The 15,795-nt window shown below is 60.1% G+C and overlaps 1 protein-coding gene and 1 long non-coding RNA gene across 2 annotated transcripts; one reads left to right on the top strand and one right to left on the bottom strand.

Annotated features, from left to right (window-relative positions):
* The first annotated feature begins 1,271 nt into the window (after positions 1-1,271).
* IHH (Indian hedgehog signaling molecule) lies at positions 1,272-13,650 on the top strand. Its single transcript, XM_027734760.2, has 3 exons — positions 1,272-1,612; positions 6,837-7,098; positions 10,145-13,650. The coding sequence occupies exons 1-3, from the start codon at positions 1,310-1,312 to the stop codon at positions 10,804-10,806; spliced, it is 1,227 nt and encodes a 408-aa protein (XP_027590561.1). The 5' UTR covers positions 1,272-1,309; the 3' UTR covers positions 10,807-13,650.
* Positions 12,108-15,066, bottom strand: LOC113995058. The gene is made up of 3 exons (XR_003543264.2): positions 14,986-15,066; positions 14,285-14,355; positions 12,108-12,399 (listed from the first exon to the last, which is right to left on the bottom strand). It is a non-coding gene; the product is annotated as an uncharacterized LOC113995058 (long non-coding RNA).
* Between the last annotated feature and the right edge of the window lie 729 nt (positions 15,067-15,795).

Here is a 15,795-nt window from a genome sequence, read left to right as displayed (position 1 = left end):
GTGGGTGCTGCTGGATCCCCAGCCTGCATCCCTCTTGCCCAAGTTGATTGGTCCTGCTAAGATGAGCGAAGCCCTGGAGCCAGAGCTGGATGTCTGGCTGGGCTACTCTAGCCTGGTCACTGCATATCCCTATGAGTGACCTGTGCCCTGTGCCCCCTGAAGAGCTGGCGAGGGGACATCTCTGAGACAGTTGTGTGCACGGGGGCATCCCAAGGCACTGCTTCACCTGGGAAGATCCTAGAGAGCCAGAAGGGGTGCAAGCAGAGCTGTGCAGGACCCCTCCCCGGCACGCAGCTGGGGGAGAACCGGGGGGGCCCTGCAAACCCTCGCTCCTGAAATCAGGGTGTTATATTTACTTTCCCCTTTTGGCAGCTAGAAGGGGAAGCCCATCCCAGCCCCTCATTGTTGTCTCAGCGAGTTAATCAGATGCCATAATCCTGTTGTGGAAATATCGGGCCTCCCTGGAAACAATGGGGAGCGAGAATATTGTGGTTAAATTTCAACCAGCTGCCTCCCTGCTCTGTTTGATCCCCGCCCGCAGGCCCGGGCCCCTGGCGAGCAGGCGGCGCAGCGGGGCCCGGAGCCCCGGGGGTGCCACCCCGCGCCCACTCCACCGCGAGGGAGCCCCCGCGGGTCGTACCGCGAAGGGGGGTGAAGGGTGTGCAGCGGCCCGGGCACGTCTCCGGGTGGCAGCGGGGCTGCCCCGGGGGGCAGGTGTCGACGGGCACTACCGACGGGGTGGGCTGCGGGGCTCGGCAGGGGGGAGGAGGCTGCGGGCGGCCCGGGGCAGGTTCCACGGGGAGGAGGAGAGAGAGGGAGGGCTCTGGGAGGCTGGGACACGGGCAGGGTGCGGTCCTGGCCGTTCCCGGTCCCGGATCTCTTCAATTTCCCCTCTCACTCCTGCCCGGGGAGCGGAGGCAGCGGCGGCTCCGGCTCCGGCTCCAGCCCCGCCGCGCTGACCGCCGAGGCGCAAACCGCGGAGGGCTCCGGCAGCGCCGAGCCCCGCGCCCCGCGCCCCGCAAGCGGCCGCTCGCCTGCCAAAACAAACGGCCCTTCGCTATTTATTGCCGCCGCCGAGCCACAGCAGCTCAGAGCGGGCCGACGCCAGCCCGCCGCACCGGGCAGCCGGAGCGCACCCGCGCCGGGCAGCCGCCGCGCCCCGCCGTCGCCGGCACCGGCACCGGCACCTGCCCGCCGGCTGCGCGCCGCATGGGGAGCCCCGGGGCGGGCGGCGGGAGCGACGGCCGAGCCTAGCGGGGAACCCGGAGCCGCCGGTGCCCCGGGCCGCCCCGGGGCCGCCGGGCGCGCCATGAAGCCGGCGCGGCTGCTGCTGCTGCTGAGCGGGTGCGCGCTGCTACTGACGCCGGCCGTGCGCGGCTGCGGGCCGGGCAGGGTGGTGGGCAGCCGCCGCCGCCCGCCCCGCAAGCTCATCCCGCTCGCCTACAAGCAGTTCAGCCCCAACGTCCCCGAGAAGACGCTGGGGGCCAGCGGCCGCTACGAGGGCAAGATCGCGCGTAACTCGGAGCGCTTCAAGGAGCTCACGCCCAACTACAACCCCGACATCATCTTCAAGGACGAGGAGAATACCGGCGCCGACCGGCTTATGACCCAGGTACGGCCCCACCGCCGCCCGCTTCTACCCCCGCGCCGGGCATCTGCGGGCACCGAGGCTGCTCTGGAGCGCCCTACTCCCCACTATCCGGGGGCAGTGCGACCAGCAGCACCCGGCGCTGCGGCTTCCCCGTCCTGCCCTGGGTATCCCGATGCCCGGCCCGGGCTGCCGGCGGTGCAGCGAGTGCATCTTCCTTCGCCGGGCGCTGCAAAGCTCTGTCCCTTCGGTTACGCTGTGCGCGTCGGACAGCACGCTGCGCCCTGGTACGGCAGCACCCTGCTCCCGGAGCCGGCAGCACCCTGTCCTCCCAGATGGCAGCAGCTTTCCCCACTGCCCCTCGGAGCCTGTGACACCCGTGTCTGGCTGCACCCCGAGGTGTGCCCTTGTGCCTCCCGAGCTGGCAGCACCCTGCAATGGTGCCTCTTAACCCATGTCCCACTGGCCCCCGAACTAGCAGCACCCTGCCCTGGCATCAGCCTGTCCTGGTGCCCCTGAACTATGCCACACTGCCCCAGATCCAGCAGCATCCTCCCACATCCCCCCGATCCAGCAGAGCTGTGCCGCGCTGTTCCCTGGTTGGGCAGCGCCCTGACTCGCTGCACCCATCCTGCCTTTGCCCCTCTGCTCTGCCTACCCACTGGCAGAGCAGGCAGCCTGCCTATTGGATCCGAGGGACAGAGCAGAGCCTGGTGTGTTGGCAGGGAGGAGAGTAGGCTCCAGGAGTGCTCTTGCTGACCTTGTCCCCAATCTGACACTGATGCAGTGCCCCCTCTTTCTTCATGTCTCGGGTGGGATGGTGAAGGGTGCTCGATGGGGACTATTTGCTGCACTCAGGGATGGGGACAACCTGTTACTACAGTCAGCTTACAAGTGCCCTGGGCCAGCGGGAAGGAGGTGGGGGGGGATGACACAGAGGACGGCAGAGAAGGGAGGGTGATGCTGGACGAAGGTTACTCCATGTTTTAATATTGCCAAGAGAATGCCTGAGGGTTTCAGGAATGCAGATAAGGAGCCGCACGGCCTTGCTAAGAAACCTGGCCACCAGCTTCAGCACTGGGTTACAGCCTAAGTGAGCTCCTGATGAAAGTGGGGGGGAGCTGGTGCTGCCCCTCTGACCACTGCACTCTCCAGTCGGGGGCTGGTGGGTGAGCGTGGGTGGCTGTGATGGCAGGCACTGAGAAAGGCTCTGACTGGGGTTTCTGACTGAGGTGTTGATAACATTGGGAGGAGAAGCTGCTTGCATGCTGGCTTGACATCTCTGCAACTCTATGTGTCCTGGAAGCAGATCCCTTAGGGCAGGGACCATGGTCCAGGGTGGTTCTCAGGCTGGGGACTGTAGCAGAGGATCCCCTGCAAGGCATCGCCAAGACTGGGGAGTTGCACAAGCTGTGGTTGCTGGTGACTGGAGCCCTAGGTTTAGGCTGGAATCTGCCTCCTCTGGGGAACAGCTTTAAGGATACTCGAGGAAGCAGTGAGCTCCTCTGGTCCATGCACCGGGGAAGTAGGTGACATCATATTGCTTGAGTTGGAGGCAGGAGAGTGCTTCTGGCTCTGTTGTCCTGAGAGTGCTCCCAGCACCTGCTCTAACCCAGCCAGTGCCTCTCGGTGCCCTTGGGAGAGGGAGAGTTCCATGTGCCACCTACCAGCCTAACATTTCCCACTCTACTGCTACATTGCTGGCAGAGTACCTGGAAGCTCCCTGGTCTTCTTGGAGTGCCCAAATGAGGGTTCTTATTTCATCAGGGTCCCTGGCCACCACACATCCATGCCCAGATGGGTACCACTGTGCCTTGGGCAGCTCTGCAGGGAATTGTTCCCCTTGCTATGGAGGCAGCATGATTTCTAGTAGCTTGCTGCCATTCCCACAGCCCTTTGGGCTTGTCCTATGGCCCCTGACTGTGGGACATACCCCCAGACATGGGAACTCTGGCTCTGGCACCATGTCCTGTGTTGCTATGGGTTGGGAAAGGCCATTGACCCAACTCCTTGTCCCTTCCCCCAGTGCACTGGCTTTTACTGCTGTTGACTCACTTCAAACCTGTTTTCTTTCCCCAAGTCCAAGGGTCTGGGTGTCCCAGGCAGCCGGAAGATGCCGCCTGCTTAGAGGAGTGGGTAGTGCTGCTCTCTGCCCGCCTTTCCTTTATCGTTTCATCTTCCTCAAGAATTCCAGTGTGTTTGCTCTCACTGGTCCCACTCGGAGGTGCTGAGATAAGGCTGGAGGCAGAGCATGCCTCACCTCTCCCCAGCAGCCTGGCCCAGGAATGTCTTGGGTCCCCTGCCCCCATGGAGTCCCAACCCTAAGCCTCTCCCTACCCCAACCATCACTCCTTGCAGCCACTGTTTGCCCAACTGACATGGAGACCATGGTACCAGACCTTGCAGTGGTGAAGACTTTATCATGGAGACCTTGGAATAGGACTTTTGGCTTCCTTTGGGAGAAACCTCACTTGAGGAGGAGATGCTAGTAGGACCCCTCTTCTCCTGGCCAGGCTCTGGACATGGGGGAAGCTGTGACCAAGCACACTCCATTCACAACACCTCTGCTGAGACTGTGGTCACACCTGAGTGTCCTGCATACCTCCCCTGAGATGATCCTGAGGTCCCTTCTGGCTGCGCCCCATCTTGGAGCTCTACTGTTCCTTCCAGACCTGCTGCCTTCTCTAAAGAGGTTTGGCTTGCCCCACAGGACATAGTTCTGTCCCCAGTCTGAACTCAAGAAGGGAGATGCAAAGGTTGGGCCATGGGTAGAACTTCTCTGCTCAGCCCAGCCCAACATCCCCAGGGTCTTCACCATGACATGTATGGGACAGCAGAACCACCAGCTAAGCGTGGTCATATGGGGCTCCGTTCTACATGTGACCTGGCGGTGCCCCGTCATCTGCACCACTGCAGGTACAAGCTGTGTCCTCCCTGCAGCCACCATCAAACACAGACCCTGTGGATGGCCCATGCTTATGGGTTTCTTGGTCCCTGCCTACCTGTCTATGCCGGCAGCAGAGCTTCTGGGTAGGCAGTGCCCATCCCTACCTGCTTCTTGCTGCCCATGCCTGCTCCCTGACCATTGCTGCCTGCTCCTTGCCCATCCCTGTACATCCCCATCCTTTGTTGTCTTCTCTCTGCCTCCTGTGCCTGCTCCCTGACCATCCCCACCTGCTCACCCTTGCCTATCATTGCTTGCTCCCTACTTATTTTTGCTCATCTCTGCCTGGTCCCTCCTTATAGTTGCTTCTTCCCTACCCATCGATGACCCTTCCTTGTCCACTGCTGCCCTGCCAACCCGTGCCTATTCCCCACCCCTTACTACCTGCTCCCTCCCCGACCTGCCTGTGCCTGCCTGGTCCTTGTCCATTCGTTCTTGTTCCCTGCCCGTCCCTGCCGGTCCCTGCCCGCGCTCTGACACCTGCTGGCCACCAATGGCACCGGCAGAGCCGGGGACAGGGTGCTCCGGGGCTCTACCTGACGCTGTCCCTGCTTAGGGGAAAAGGCTTGGAGGGTCTCTGTGTTTCTTTGAGGGCAGAGTGCCCCTCGAGGACAGAAGGGCTGGCAATGAGGGCAGGAGGGGTGCCCAGAGCGGGGTGCTGGCGCGGGAGTGGCAAGGGGATGCCTGAGTGATGGCTGGAGGATGCAGGGGGGCATTGCATTGCCTCCAATGCTGAACCCCCTTACTGCGGGGTCTCGGTGGGGGTGGGGGCTTTGGGAGCAGCTTGTGCCATGTGCCAAGTGTCACCACGGTGGTGCTGGATGGGGACAAAAGTCACTCCCTCCCTCTTCCTCCTCCCCTCACCTAGCAAACTGTTTGTCCAGCACCTTCCTGGCTTATCTCCCCACACCCAGGGAGCCGTGGGATGACGGTAGATCTCATGTGGGGCAAAGGCCTGCCTGGCACTGCCCTTCCCAGGGCCCAGACCCTGCCAAGTGCAAACGGGTTTCCCCAAGAGCAGCAGCACCCACCTTCCTGGGATGAGAGCAGGTGCTTGGGGATAGGCACTCCCTACATTTTTGGGAGTGCAGCTCCCTGCAGAAGCAGTGCTGGGCCATTTTTGAGCCCAGGGATGTAGCCTGCATCAAGTTTTAAAGCTCTGGCTCATGCTTGCTGTGGCTGTCTCAATGACCCATGACATACTGTGGTGGGGAGTCCCAGTACTGAGCTGGGCATCATGCAAAAATGTCCCCAGGTGTGGCTGTTTTTTAAGCTGCTGTCCAGTCATTTCATTTAATGCTTCCCAGAACTGGCCTTGTGCATGATAATGAATGCTCTGTCCTTTGCCTTGATTTTATGGGACTCTTCAGGACCTCACAACATCTCCTTTCCGGGCTGCGCAGCCCTAGTCTGTTCAGCTGGGTTTCTGTAGAAGCTCCCATATTGCTTTTCCTACACTTTTTCTATGTCTCCTCCATCCCTTTAGCAGCAGGACAAGGGACCAGAAGTGGAAGCTGTACTTATGCAAGTCAAGCAGACAGTTTTGGACCCTCCCTGAACTTCGGGTGCAGCTGGGGGGATGTGGAGCAGTGCAGAATGAGGCTGGGAGGACTGCAGGACAGGCATTTGGGACTGGCATCCCTCTGCTTGCTGGGGAGCATCACCACAGGGGGATGAGGCAGGGCATTTATCTTGCTTGTGTGGCCACTCTGAGCACCAGGTCTGGTGCTTTTAAGATCTGCTACTGTTCCTCAGCCCAGGCTTTTCACTCCTCTTGTGGTGGGCAGAGGTGAAGGGGGCTTCACATCCTTTCTACTCCAGCACAACAGAGCTCTTGAGCAGTTATGGCACTACCCATGTGAGCAGAGGACGAAGCTGTGAGGCTGCCCAGTGCTGTGTCCTTGTTACTCAGTACTTGAGGAGTCATACCAAGCAGAGCTGTTCTGAGGACTGGGCAAGTTGTTTTATTTGTGCCTGGGGATAGTGCTAGGGACCCTGGGCCATCTTCCCAGCCAGGAGGCAACAGAACTGAAGCTCCTGCATCCTCCTCCTTTCCCAGATGGGAACCCCTGGTGTGGTGCACACCTCTGCCAAACGGTGGTATCAGGCACTGCAGGGAGTCTGGAGGGCATGGGATAGACAAGGCACCTCATGTTCTCAGATCTTACTCTGCTGGACCAGCCCCCAATAGGCCTGAGGGCCCAAAGAGGCTTAAGGGAAGCATGGCGGGATACAACCTGCCAACCAGGCAGCTAACCCCTCTCTCCAAAAAGCTTTTACTGACTCTGTCCCTCTGCCCTGCAGCGCTGCAAGGACCGCTTGAACTCCCTGGCCATCTCTGTCATGAATCAGTGGCCAGGGGTGAAGCTGAGGGTGACAGAAGGCTGGGATGAGGATGGGCACCACTCAGAGGAGTCGCTGCATTACGAGGGCCGAGCTGTGGACATCACAACCTCAGACAGGGACCGCAACAAGTACGGCATGCTGGCTCGCCTGGCTGTGGAGGCTGGCTTTGACTGGGTCTACTACGAGTCCAAAGCACACATCCACTGCTCTGTCAAGTCAGGTAAGACAGGGGTAGGGGGCAGTGAGCAGGGCCAGGGGCCAGACCCCCTCTTGCAGCATGCCTGGGGATCTTGGCTGGCTGGGTGAGGTGCTCCTGCAGGGGGTGCTGGCTCTTGCAACCTGATTTCCCTATCTAGGCCAGACAGTCAGGTGGGGAGTGAGTCACACACCTGTGGCCAGCAGTGCCATAGGGCAAATTCCCCATCTGGCTCCCATAGACCTACATCCTGACCCACTCTCTCTACTCCCCTCCTTTTCTTGGCCCACATCCCCTTCTCCCCAGCTTGTCTGCCCAGTCTGCCCATCGCATCTGTCTCCATGCCTCTGCCCTTGCAGTCCCTTAGTGCCCATGCTCAGCCTTATTCAGCCCTGCCCTCCTCCACTGCTGCCTGCTCTCGAGCATCCGCTGTCCAGCAGCATCTGTCCAGCCTTGCCTAGCCAGGGATGAGGTCAGAGACACCCAGACAGGAATAGGCCAGAGTGCCTTGGGATCAGCTTTTCACTGTGCAGCACCATCTGCGGAGGGGAGCAGAGCTGGGTGGTGCTGTGAGGGGCGCTATCGTCGCTGGTGGCGTTTGCTTCCCTCCGTGCGGTGCATGGGGGGCAAGGAGGGAGCTGCTCTCAGCTGCCCGTGGCCAGGAGGGGATTGCGTAGGGTGCAAGGTCCCCCCAGCCCGGGCAGAAGCAGCCCTGCCCGGGATGCTGCGCTCGCCGGAGCGGCCTCGCTGGCTGCGGGCTGCAGAGGGCAGCAGCGCCCCGCGCACGGCACCGGCCACCGCCGAGAGGGGGCCGTGCTACTGCCCGTGTCGCGACAAGCTGGGGAGGGCTCTGCCTGTGCGTGGGCTTACGTGGACACAGAGGCAGCCTCGGCGGCTGCATGCACAGCCTCCCGTGCCGCAGAGCCGTGCCTGCACGCGGAGCCCTTGCACACGCAGGCACAGAGGGCTGTGCCAGCACACGCACGCCCACACCTGTGCCCGCGTTCCCGTGTGCCACACGCCGTACCGCGGCGGTGCCGGGGCTGGTGCGCCGATGCTGCTCCGCGCCTCTTGTCCCCGGGCTCGGCTCCCACCGCGCTCTGCCTATCCTACTGCCCTAGCCCGCAGCCAGCGGCTCGACACCCCCAGACGCCAGCCTGGCCCCCCGCGCTGACCCGCTCCCCCGTGCTGATGCCAGGACGGGCACAACACCAGCCGGCGATGGAAGTGGGGTGACCGCGCCATGGAGGGGGAGTGATGCGCCCCCGAAGAAGAGGGACAAAACGTGGGAGAAGGACCAGGGCTCCTGTGCCCCGTGGCTCCCTGCGGGGCTGACCGGAGGAGTGGGGCCAGGCTCTGAAGCAAAGACAATGACCCCGGAGCCTTGGGGCTGGCCAGAGGAGTGTGGCTGTGCCCCTGGAGAAGGACAGAGGCTCTTGAATCCTGGGATGTCCCCCCGGACCAACCAAAGAGGGATGCCATGACCCAAGCAGCAGACTGGGGCCCTGAGGCCCTGAAGGGCTTCTAGAGGCTGGTCATATTCCCCTTGCTCTGCAGCAGCTCCTCAGGGCTCTGGGTCCCCCATATTTATCCCCAAGGTCTGGGGAACCCAAGGGTGCATTGCGGAGGCTGTGGGGTACACATCCTGATCCCCACAGAACTGTGTACAGAGGGCAGCCGGGCTGCCCCTGCCTCTAAGTAAATGGCTTTTATTTTTGTATGGATGGCCACACGACCTGTTGTATTGTATTGTGTCTCCTCGGGTCCTCCTCTGCACCTGCATACCCCTCCATGCCCAGCATCTATGCCTTCCACTTTCTGCCAGATGCCCCTCTCACCCTTCTGCAACCCCTCCCCACAGCTCTGCTGTCTGCCACAGGATGCAAGGTGCAGGATTTGGGACCTGGCCTTCCAGGGCAAGGACAGGGCAGACACTGCACCTCATCTGAGTAATAAAAGGATTCTGTCCCAGAGATGGATGCCTCTCTTCATGGGCCTGGGGGCTGGGATGTGGCTCTGCCCAAAGCTGGGGAGTGATGGGAGCTGTGCCATTGGGGTTGGAACACTCAGGGATTGGATGAGGGTGTTGGGAGAGGGTCCTGAGAAGGGCTTAGAACTCAAGGATGGAACTGTGCAGGGCTAGAGCAGGACCTTAAGGTGAGATGCCACTGACAGATGGTGGGAGGGCATAATATAGACACTAAGATGGGGGTTGCTGGGACTTGAGGGAACAGGGCAGCTGGGGTAGATAATCACTATTTCTTGGGAAGCCAGGGTTACCTAAGTGCCAGGATGGACCCCTTGTGACACTTGGTGACTTGCTGCATCTTTTCATCTGGGGAAGGGTAGGACCTCTGTGACACCATCTCAGAACACAAGCCCCAGAGAGTTTGAGTCCTTTACCCTGTGGCAGGGAAGCCCTGCCCAGGAGGCTGGTGACTTTTGCCTGATAATGGCCACAGGTTGTGACAACTCCCTGCAATCTAGAGAAGGGGGGTTGGCTGGCATAAGTGGTGCAGGGTTGAGCAGGTGGTAGAAGGAGCAGTGCTGGGGAAGGACACTGCATCCTGCACTGTTCTTGTAGCAGCCTCCCAGGTGGTACTCAGGACCAGCACTGCAAGGAACAGAGATGCTGTGTGTATGCAGACTGAGACCAGGCACTTTGCTCCTCAGCCTGCCACTGCTCAGGACTCTGCCACTGCTTTTTCAAGCTTCAGGTGCCCCCTGGCACTGACTGTCTTGCACATTTGGAGCTGTGGTTGTGTCCCATTCCTCCTGCTAGGTTGGTTTTGTGACCTGGCTCTTTAGAGCAGACCCAATGCCCTGCTACCATGCTGGAGCCCCCAAGTGTCACCTCAAGTGACATGGTGGCTGGGGACTAGGTACCTAGGGGGGCTGGATTGGTGGCTGGGGGTGTGTAGGGAACACACTTATATTTGTGATGCCAGGACCAGGTTATCCCTGGGTGGGCAAAGCTGGGCAGCCAGGGAAGGTGTCCACGCCTTGTGGAAGGGTGATGCCGAGGCTCTGGCTAATGGGTAACCCTCCTGTCCTCTCTCTCCCTGCGCAGAGCACTCGGCCGCTGCGAAGACAGGGGGCTGCTTTCCTGGGAGGGCACTGGCAACGCTGGAGGACGGTGCCCAGACACCACTGTGGGCACTGCGGCCGGGCCAGCGAGTGCTGGCAATGGACGGGGCGGGCAGGCCCACCTACAGTGACTTCTTGGCTTTCCTGGACAAGGAGCCCCGTGCCCTCACCACCTTCCATGTCATCGAGACGCAGGAGCCACCCCGGCGCCTGGTCCTGACGCCCACCCACCTGCTCTTTGTGGCAGAGAACGCTTCAGCACCCACCGCCCACTTCCGCCCCATCTTTGCCAGCCTTGTGCGCCCTGGACATTTCGTGCTGGTGGCCGCAGGGGGAGGCAGCTTGCAGCCTGCCAAAGTGGTGGGGGTGCGGGACCGGAGGGACGTGGGAGCCTATGCCCCGCTGACTCGCCATGGGACACTGGTGGTGGACGGTGTGGTGGCCTCCTGCTTTGCCCTGGTGCAGGAGCAACAGCTGGCACAGCTGGCCTTCTGGCCACTCCGGCTCTACCACAGCCTGGTGGGGTGGCCAGGGGCACAGGGGGATGGTGTGCATTGGTACTCAGGGCTGCTCTACCGCCTGGGCAGGCTGCTCCTGCCCCCCGACAGCTTCCACCCACTGGGGGTACCCCGGGCGGAGAGCTGAGGGTGCACCACAGCTGCAGCCAGCACTGCTGGTGGAGGTGGTGGCTGCAGGGTGACTCACTGGGGGCCAGCACCCCCTCCCAAACCTGGATGCCCATGGGGAGCTGCCTCCAGCCCTGCCTGCTTGGGGTACAGCCACCTCCTGGTCAGGGGGCACTGAGGCTCCCCGGCTTGCCTACTCCATGCCCAACCCCCCCTCCCCTCCTGTTCCTGGGGGCAGGGGGGAGGCATGAAGGGCTTCCCCTGGGACAGGGGGATGCCCCAGCTGGATCCACATGCTGCTATGTGTGTGTGTGTGTGTGTGTGTGTGAGATGTGTGTGTGCATGGGCTGAATTAGCTAATGATGGAGGTCTGATCAAGGAGTGGGGCCTGGAAGAGGAGAGAGCTGTGGCTGCTACTCCAGGACTCCCAGACCGTCTGCACCCAGGGGGGAGGCTTTTGGAGAGGGACCTTGGGCCCCTTTGCTAGGCAACCTGGGTGGGAGGGCAGGCAATGCTGTTTCCACCTCTGGGACATGGTAGATAGGAAGACGGTGGTCCAGATGCTGGGACAGCTCTGGCGTGAGAGCTCTGTCTTGGTGACACAAGTGCCACTGGAGTGATAGACTGGGGAGTGGGATGTCAAACTCTGCAAAGCGAGCACTGTAGCCACCCAGTTGGTCATGCCCATGGGGCTCCTGTGACAGCATGGAGGGCTCTGGCTGCAAAGAGGGGTCTGTGCAGGCAAGCACATGGGCAGGAGGGTGCAAGTGTCAGCCAGATATGGGCACACACTAGTAGGAGTAGGGGTGGGGAGAGCAAGGGCTGCAGCCCCAGTCTGCTGGAGCCTGGGGAAAGAAAGCGGCAGGGAAGAAAGCGGTCCCTCCCTTGCCTTCCCAGCATCCTGCCCTGAGTTGGCTTAGCCCAAAAGCCTGTCCCACTGCAAAGCTAAAAAAACTCCTCAAGCTTCAGACCCTGCCTGGCCTGACCTCCACAACCCACCAGTACCCCAAAGCCTCAGGGTAACTCATTGCTGCTCACCCACTCCTGGGACCTGCAGGGAGTTAGAGCTGCGGCCACAGTTCCCCCCCTCCAAATCCTAGCTGGAGCCTCAGCCTCCCCTAGCTCCACATTAGCAAAGGTGAGAGGGCTGAGGGGGACTCTGACCCACATTCCCCCTGCAGCATCACGCGTCTTTATTTATTTATCTGCTCTTTGTATGTACCATAGAGGCAGCGTGGGCGCATGCAGGCTGAGATGGGAGTGGTGGGGGAAAAGCTGTTTGGTTGGGGGGTAATTTTTTTTTTAAACAAAAAGCAGAAATTATTTAAAGATTATTTTAAAGCACAGCTTTTTTGGTGATTGTTGTCCAAGACAAAGTGAGGGAGTGTGAGCATGGCCGACAGCAGGTGTATTTTTGTCTCTTCACTGGATGTACCTTTCCTTATTACGGACACGGCCCAATAAATCCATCATCTCCCAGGAGGGAGCTCTGAGCTCTGGTGTGGAGAGGGCAGGCAGAGATCGGGGATGCTTAATGCGCCCATCATAGCTGGAGGCTGTGGGTTTGACCCAGGGTACATGGGACCAAACTGTTATTGAGGCCACCTGGAAACTAGAGCAAGAGGGGTAGGATGTAATAGGTATGGCCAATGCAGGATTACCAGGACACCTCTCTATCCCAGTTTGGACCCATCACCCCAGCATCCATCCGTGCTGGGACAACTTTCCCCACCATTCCTATCACCGCTACACCCACCAACCCAGTCCTACCAGAGAAGATGGACCCCATACCCTGTAGACAGGGTTTCCGATGTCACTAGTGCTAGTCACTGCTGACTGTCCCCTTACCCTCTGCCAGCCCTCTCGCCCCTCTACCACATCCCCATGCCAGCAGAAGGGAAGATCACCAGCCAGCACCCCACAGTGTATCCCCATACCTGTCCCACCCATACACCCTTCTGTGCACCCCCTGCCCCATCTCCAAGCTGTCCTGCCTTGGTATCTTGGGTGGGGCTGGGAGCGAAGTCCCCTCAGACCTTTCCCTGGACCCCACAGGATGGTAAGTGCTAAGCAATTCCACAGCAGGCTGTCAGTGAGGGCCCTCATCACCATGGCTAATTTAAGGGCACTGCGAGGCGGCTTAGCTAATTTAATTAGGTTCTTATTACAGAGAAGGACAAATTGGTCCCTGTGGGGGCCATGGGGTCAGGCTTTTGAGAGGCACTTTATGGAGTGAAATTTCAATCAAGTTGTCGTCGCAGACAGGGGGAGCTGGAGGCAGAGGATTCATAGGGAGAGGATATGCTCTTTGGGGGGCCTGGTGGTGGTGTGGGGCAATCATCTCCATGCTCCAGTGAGCACGTCAGAAGAACTCTGCTGCATTAGGAGGATGCTGCAGGGTATATGGGGGCTCCTTTGCGGTGGAGGCAGGAAAAGTGGGGCAGGAAAAGCTCCTGGCTCTCAGCTGGCCCCAGGGCAGCGAGAGGAAGAGTGGGACATCCTTAAGTAAGATTCTGCAGTCTTTCTGAGGCTCCATTAACTCCCCCATAGCCCCATAACCCCCCATGGTGAGGATGTTGAGGGCAAAATGATGTCCAGCTGATAGATGAGACATATGGGGGTCTCTTCCTTGCCTGGATGTCCTCCCCTCTCTTGTCAGTCAGCCCCAGGAGAGCCAGGACAGCCTGGGGGCTGCCCCACTGACCGTGGGCACCTGAAGCAGCCCCATCTCCCAGCATGCCAGTTCTGGGTGGGTCCCAGCACCACCAACCATCCCAGCTGGGCAGTGATGGATGGGGATGCTGGTGGGTGGCCGGCAGAAGGGCCGGGCTGGAGAGTCCAACAATGGATGTCTCTCCATCAATTTGTCCTCATTACCATGTGAATGGTGGGCGGGATGGAGAGGAAGGGCATGTGGCCCAGGAGAAACCCCCCACATGCTCCCATCTGGGGTAGCATGTTCCCCCTTCCCATCCCTCCAACCCTGTCTGAGCATGTTAAACCATCTTCAACACCCCTCGGGCCTCTAATTCAGGAGAAGAGAGGTACCACCCTCTATTCAGAGCCTTGAAAAGGCTACAGGGTCTGGCGCTGTTAACAAGGGGGGACTCCCCGCCTCTGCCGGGGACTGTCCCCGCCTCTCCCGTCTGTCCCTTGCCCCACGGCCTTCTGCTGTGGCAGCACAAGCCAAACTTGCTCCCAGCTCCAGGCTGGCATGCTAAGTGCCAGGATCCTGGCAAAGGAGCAGCAGGGAGGCACTGGGGATTGAAGAGCGGGAGCAGAGCGCCCTAAGTGCATCCCCTGTTTGTGGCAGTTTTGGGCAGCACAGGCAGGGAGAGAGCAGAGTGGGATCCTGTGGGTCTTCAAGGCCAAACCTGCCCCTCCGGGCATGGCAGTGGTATGTCTCCAACGTCCCTGAGCTCTGGGTCCAACCAGGTCCCCACGGCCTGGGCAGTGATGATGATGGGAGGTGGGGGGTCACCCCGAAATATTTGTACCTGCAGGCATGAGTACAGCAGGTTGCAGAGATCCTTCTTCTGGCGAGGCCACACCAACCCAAACTGCTCCCCTAAAAGTCCAGAAGAAGCTGCTTAACCCTGCACACTGCCCGCCAGCAGGTGTCCACAGAGGGAGCTGGTACCAGCTTCCCACTCTCACTTGCATTAGCGTGATTAAACTTAATGGCTTTTTGGAGTGCTGCTGCTCTAGGAGCAGAGGCAGGACCCTGTTCTCTGCAGCTTTGTTGTGGGTGGTGTCCCAGTGCCCTGTCCTCGAGCCCACAGAAGCCCCAGGAAGGTGTGTAGTGTGTGCTCTGGAACCCATCCTGCACAGCGAACTCCTCCCCCACATATTGCCCCTCTGCCCTGAGCCCCCCAGCTTCTGCCCCTCTGTCAACTTCTGCCCCCCAGCTTCTGCCCCTCTGCCCTGAGCCCCCCCCCTTCTGCCCCTTGTGGCACCCATGCGGGGACAATCCTGGGGACATCCCCACATTGCAAGTCTGCAGAACCCCTCTGCCTCTGTGTGGCAGCTCCTCACGGGCAGGGATTAAGGTGTTTTAGCCTCTGGGAGTCAACCACAGCCAGCTGTGCCTGTATGGACACCTTGGACAAACAGACACATGCATCCATCCCCTACACATACCTTTATCCCCTGAACAGACACCTGCCCATGACCTCACTAGTTGAGCCTGAACACCTACCAGCTCTCAGAATCACCATGCAGTCCTCCAAATTACTCCCTTTCCACTCTATATCCTTTATATCCCAGCAGCACCCAGGTGTCCCTGTGTCCCTGATCTCTGTTCCTTCCAGGGACAGTCAGGGGGACATGTACATGGCCCATTGTGACAGCACAGACACTAAGATGGAAGGACATGGGCAACCCGTGGCAGTGCCCATCTCTCCAGCCATACCCACCCCACATCTCCGGGGTGCAGAGAGCACCCTGGACCCACGGAGTGGGCTGACATCTCCCTTCATCCAGGGTGAGCCCTGTTGACCCTCCTGCTGGAGAGGCACCCTTAGCTCCCTCTCCCACAATGTAGGGTACAGAGCTAACACACCAAAGCCCACCTTTCCCTTCCCATACGCCCTCCCCAGTCATCAGGACCCACTCAGCACCCACTGAGTAGGTGGGTGCCTACTCTGTAGGGTCCCCACTACAGAGTAGGCAGAGCTGGGCATGATGCCAGTAGTCCCCCACCTTCCAAACAAGTGAGGGGCAGGCAGAGGCAGCTGGGGACCATGCAGGGGGCCTGGCACCAGGCATCAGTCGTTACCTCATACACTATCCCAGTATGAGATGGGGGGCTCCCAGCACCACAAGAGCAGCCAGCAGGATACACTCCCAGGAGAAACCCCACAGCCATCCGGCACTGACTGACACTGGCTGTGTGGTGCCCCAGGGGGAGTCAGGATGGGGGGTGTATGAGTATGCATCCACACGCAGGGAATGAGTAAGAATCTAATCAGAGTCCTTTTCCTTAATAAATCATTCGTCTTAATCCAAC

The sequence above is a fragment of the Pipra filicauda genome, unplaced genomic scaffold (genome assembly GCF_003945595.2).
Source record: "Pipra filicauda isolate LSUMZ 115617 unplaced genomic scaffold, ASM394559v2 scaffold241_size1546129_pilon, whole genome shotgun sequence".
Classification (NCBI taxonomy): Eukaryota; Metazoa; Chordata; class Aves; order Passeriformes; family Pipridae; genus Pipra; species Pipra filicauda.
Note: the sequence above shows the minus strand (reverse complement) of the source record. Positions and strands in the feature narration are given on the sequence as shown.

What these genes read in the sequence shown, in the direction of transcription:
- IHH (XM_027734760.2), top strand. Translation starts at nt 1,310, where the DNA reads ATGAAGCCGGCGCGGCTGCTGCTGCTGCTGAGCGGGTGCGCGCTGCTA. An exon ending in CCGACCGGCTTATGACCCAG is followed by an intron (nt 1,613 to 6,836) that starts GTACGGCCCCAC and finishes TCTGCCCTGCAG; the next exon opens with CGCTGCAAGGACCGCTTGAA. An exon ending in CCACTGCTCTGTCAAGTCAG is followed by an intron (nt 7,099 to 10,144) that starts GTAAGACAGGGG and finishes CTCCCTGCGCAG; the next exon opens with AGCACTCGGCCGCTGCGAAG.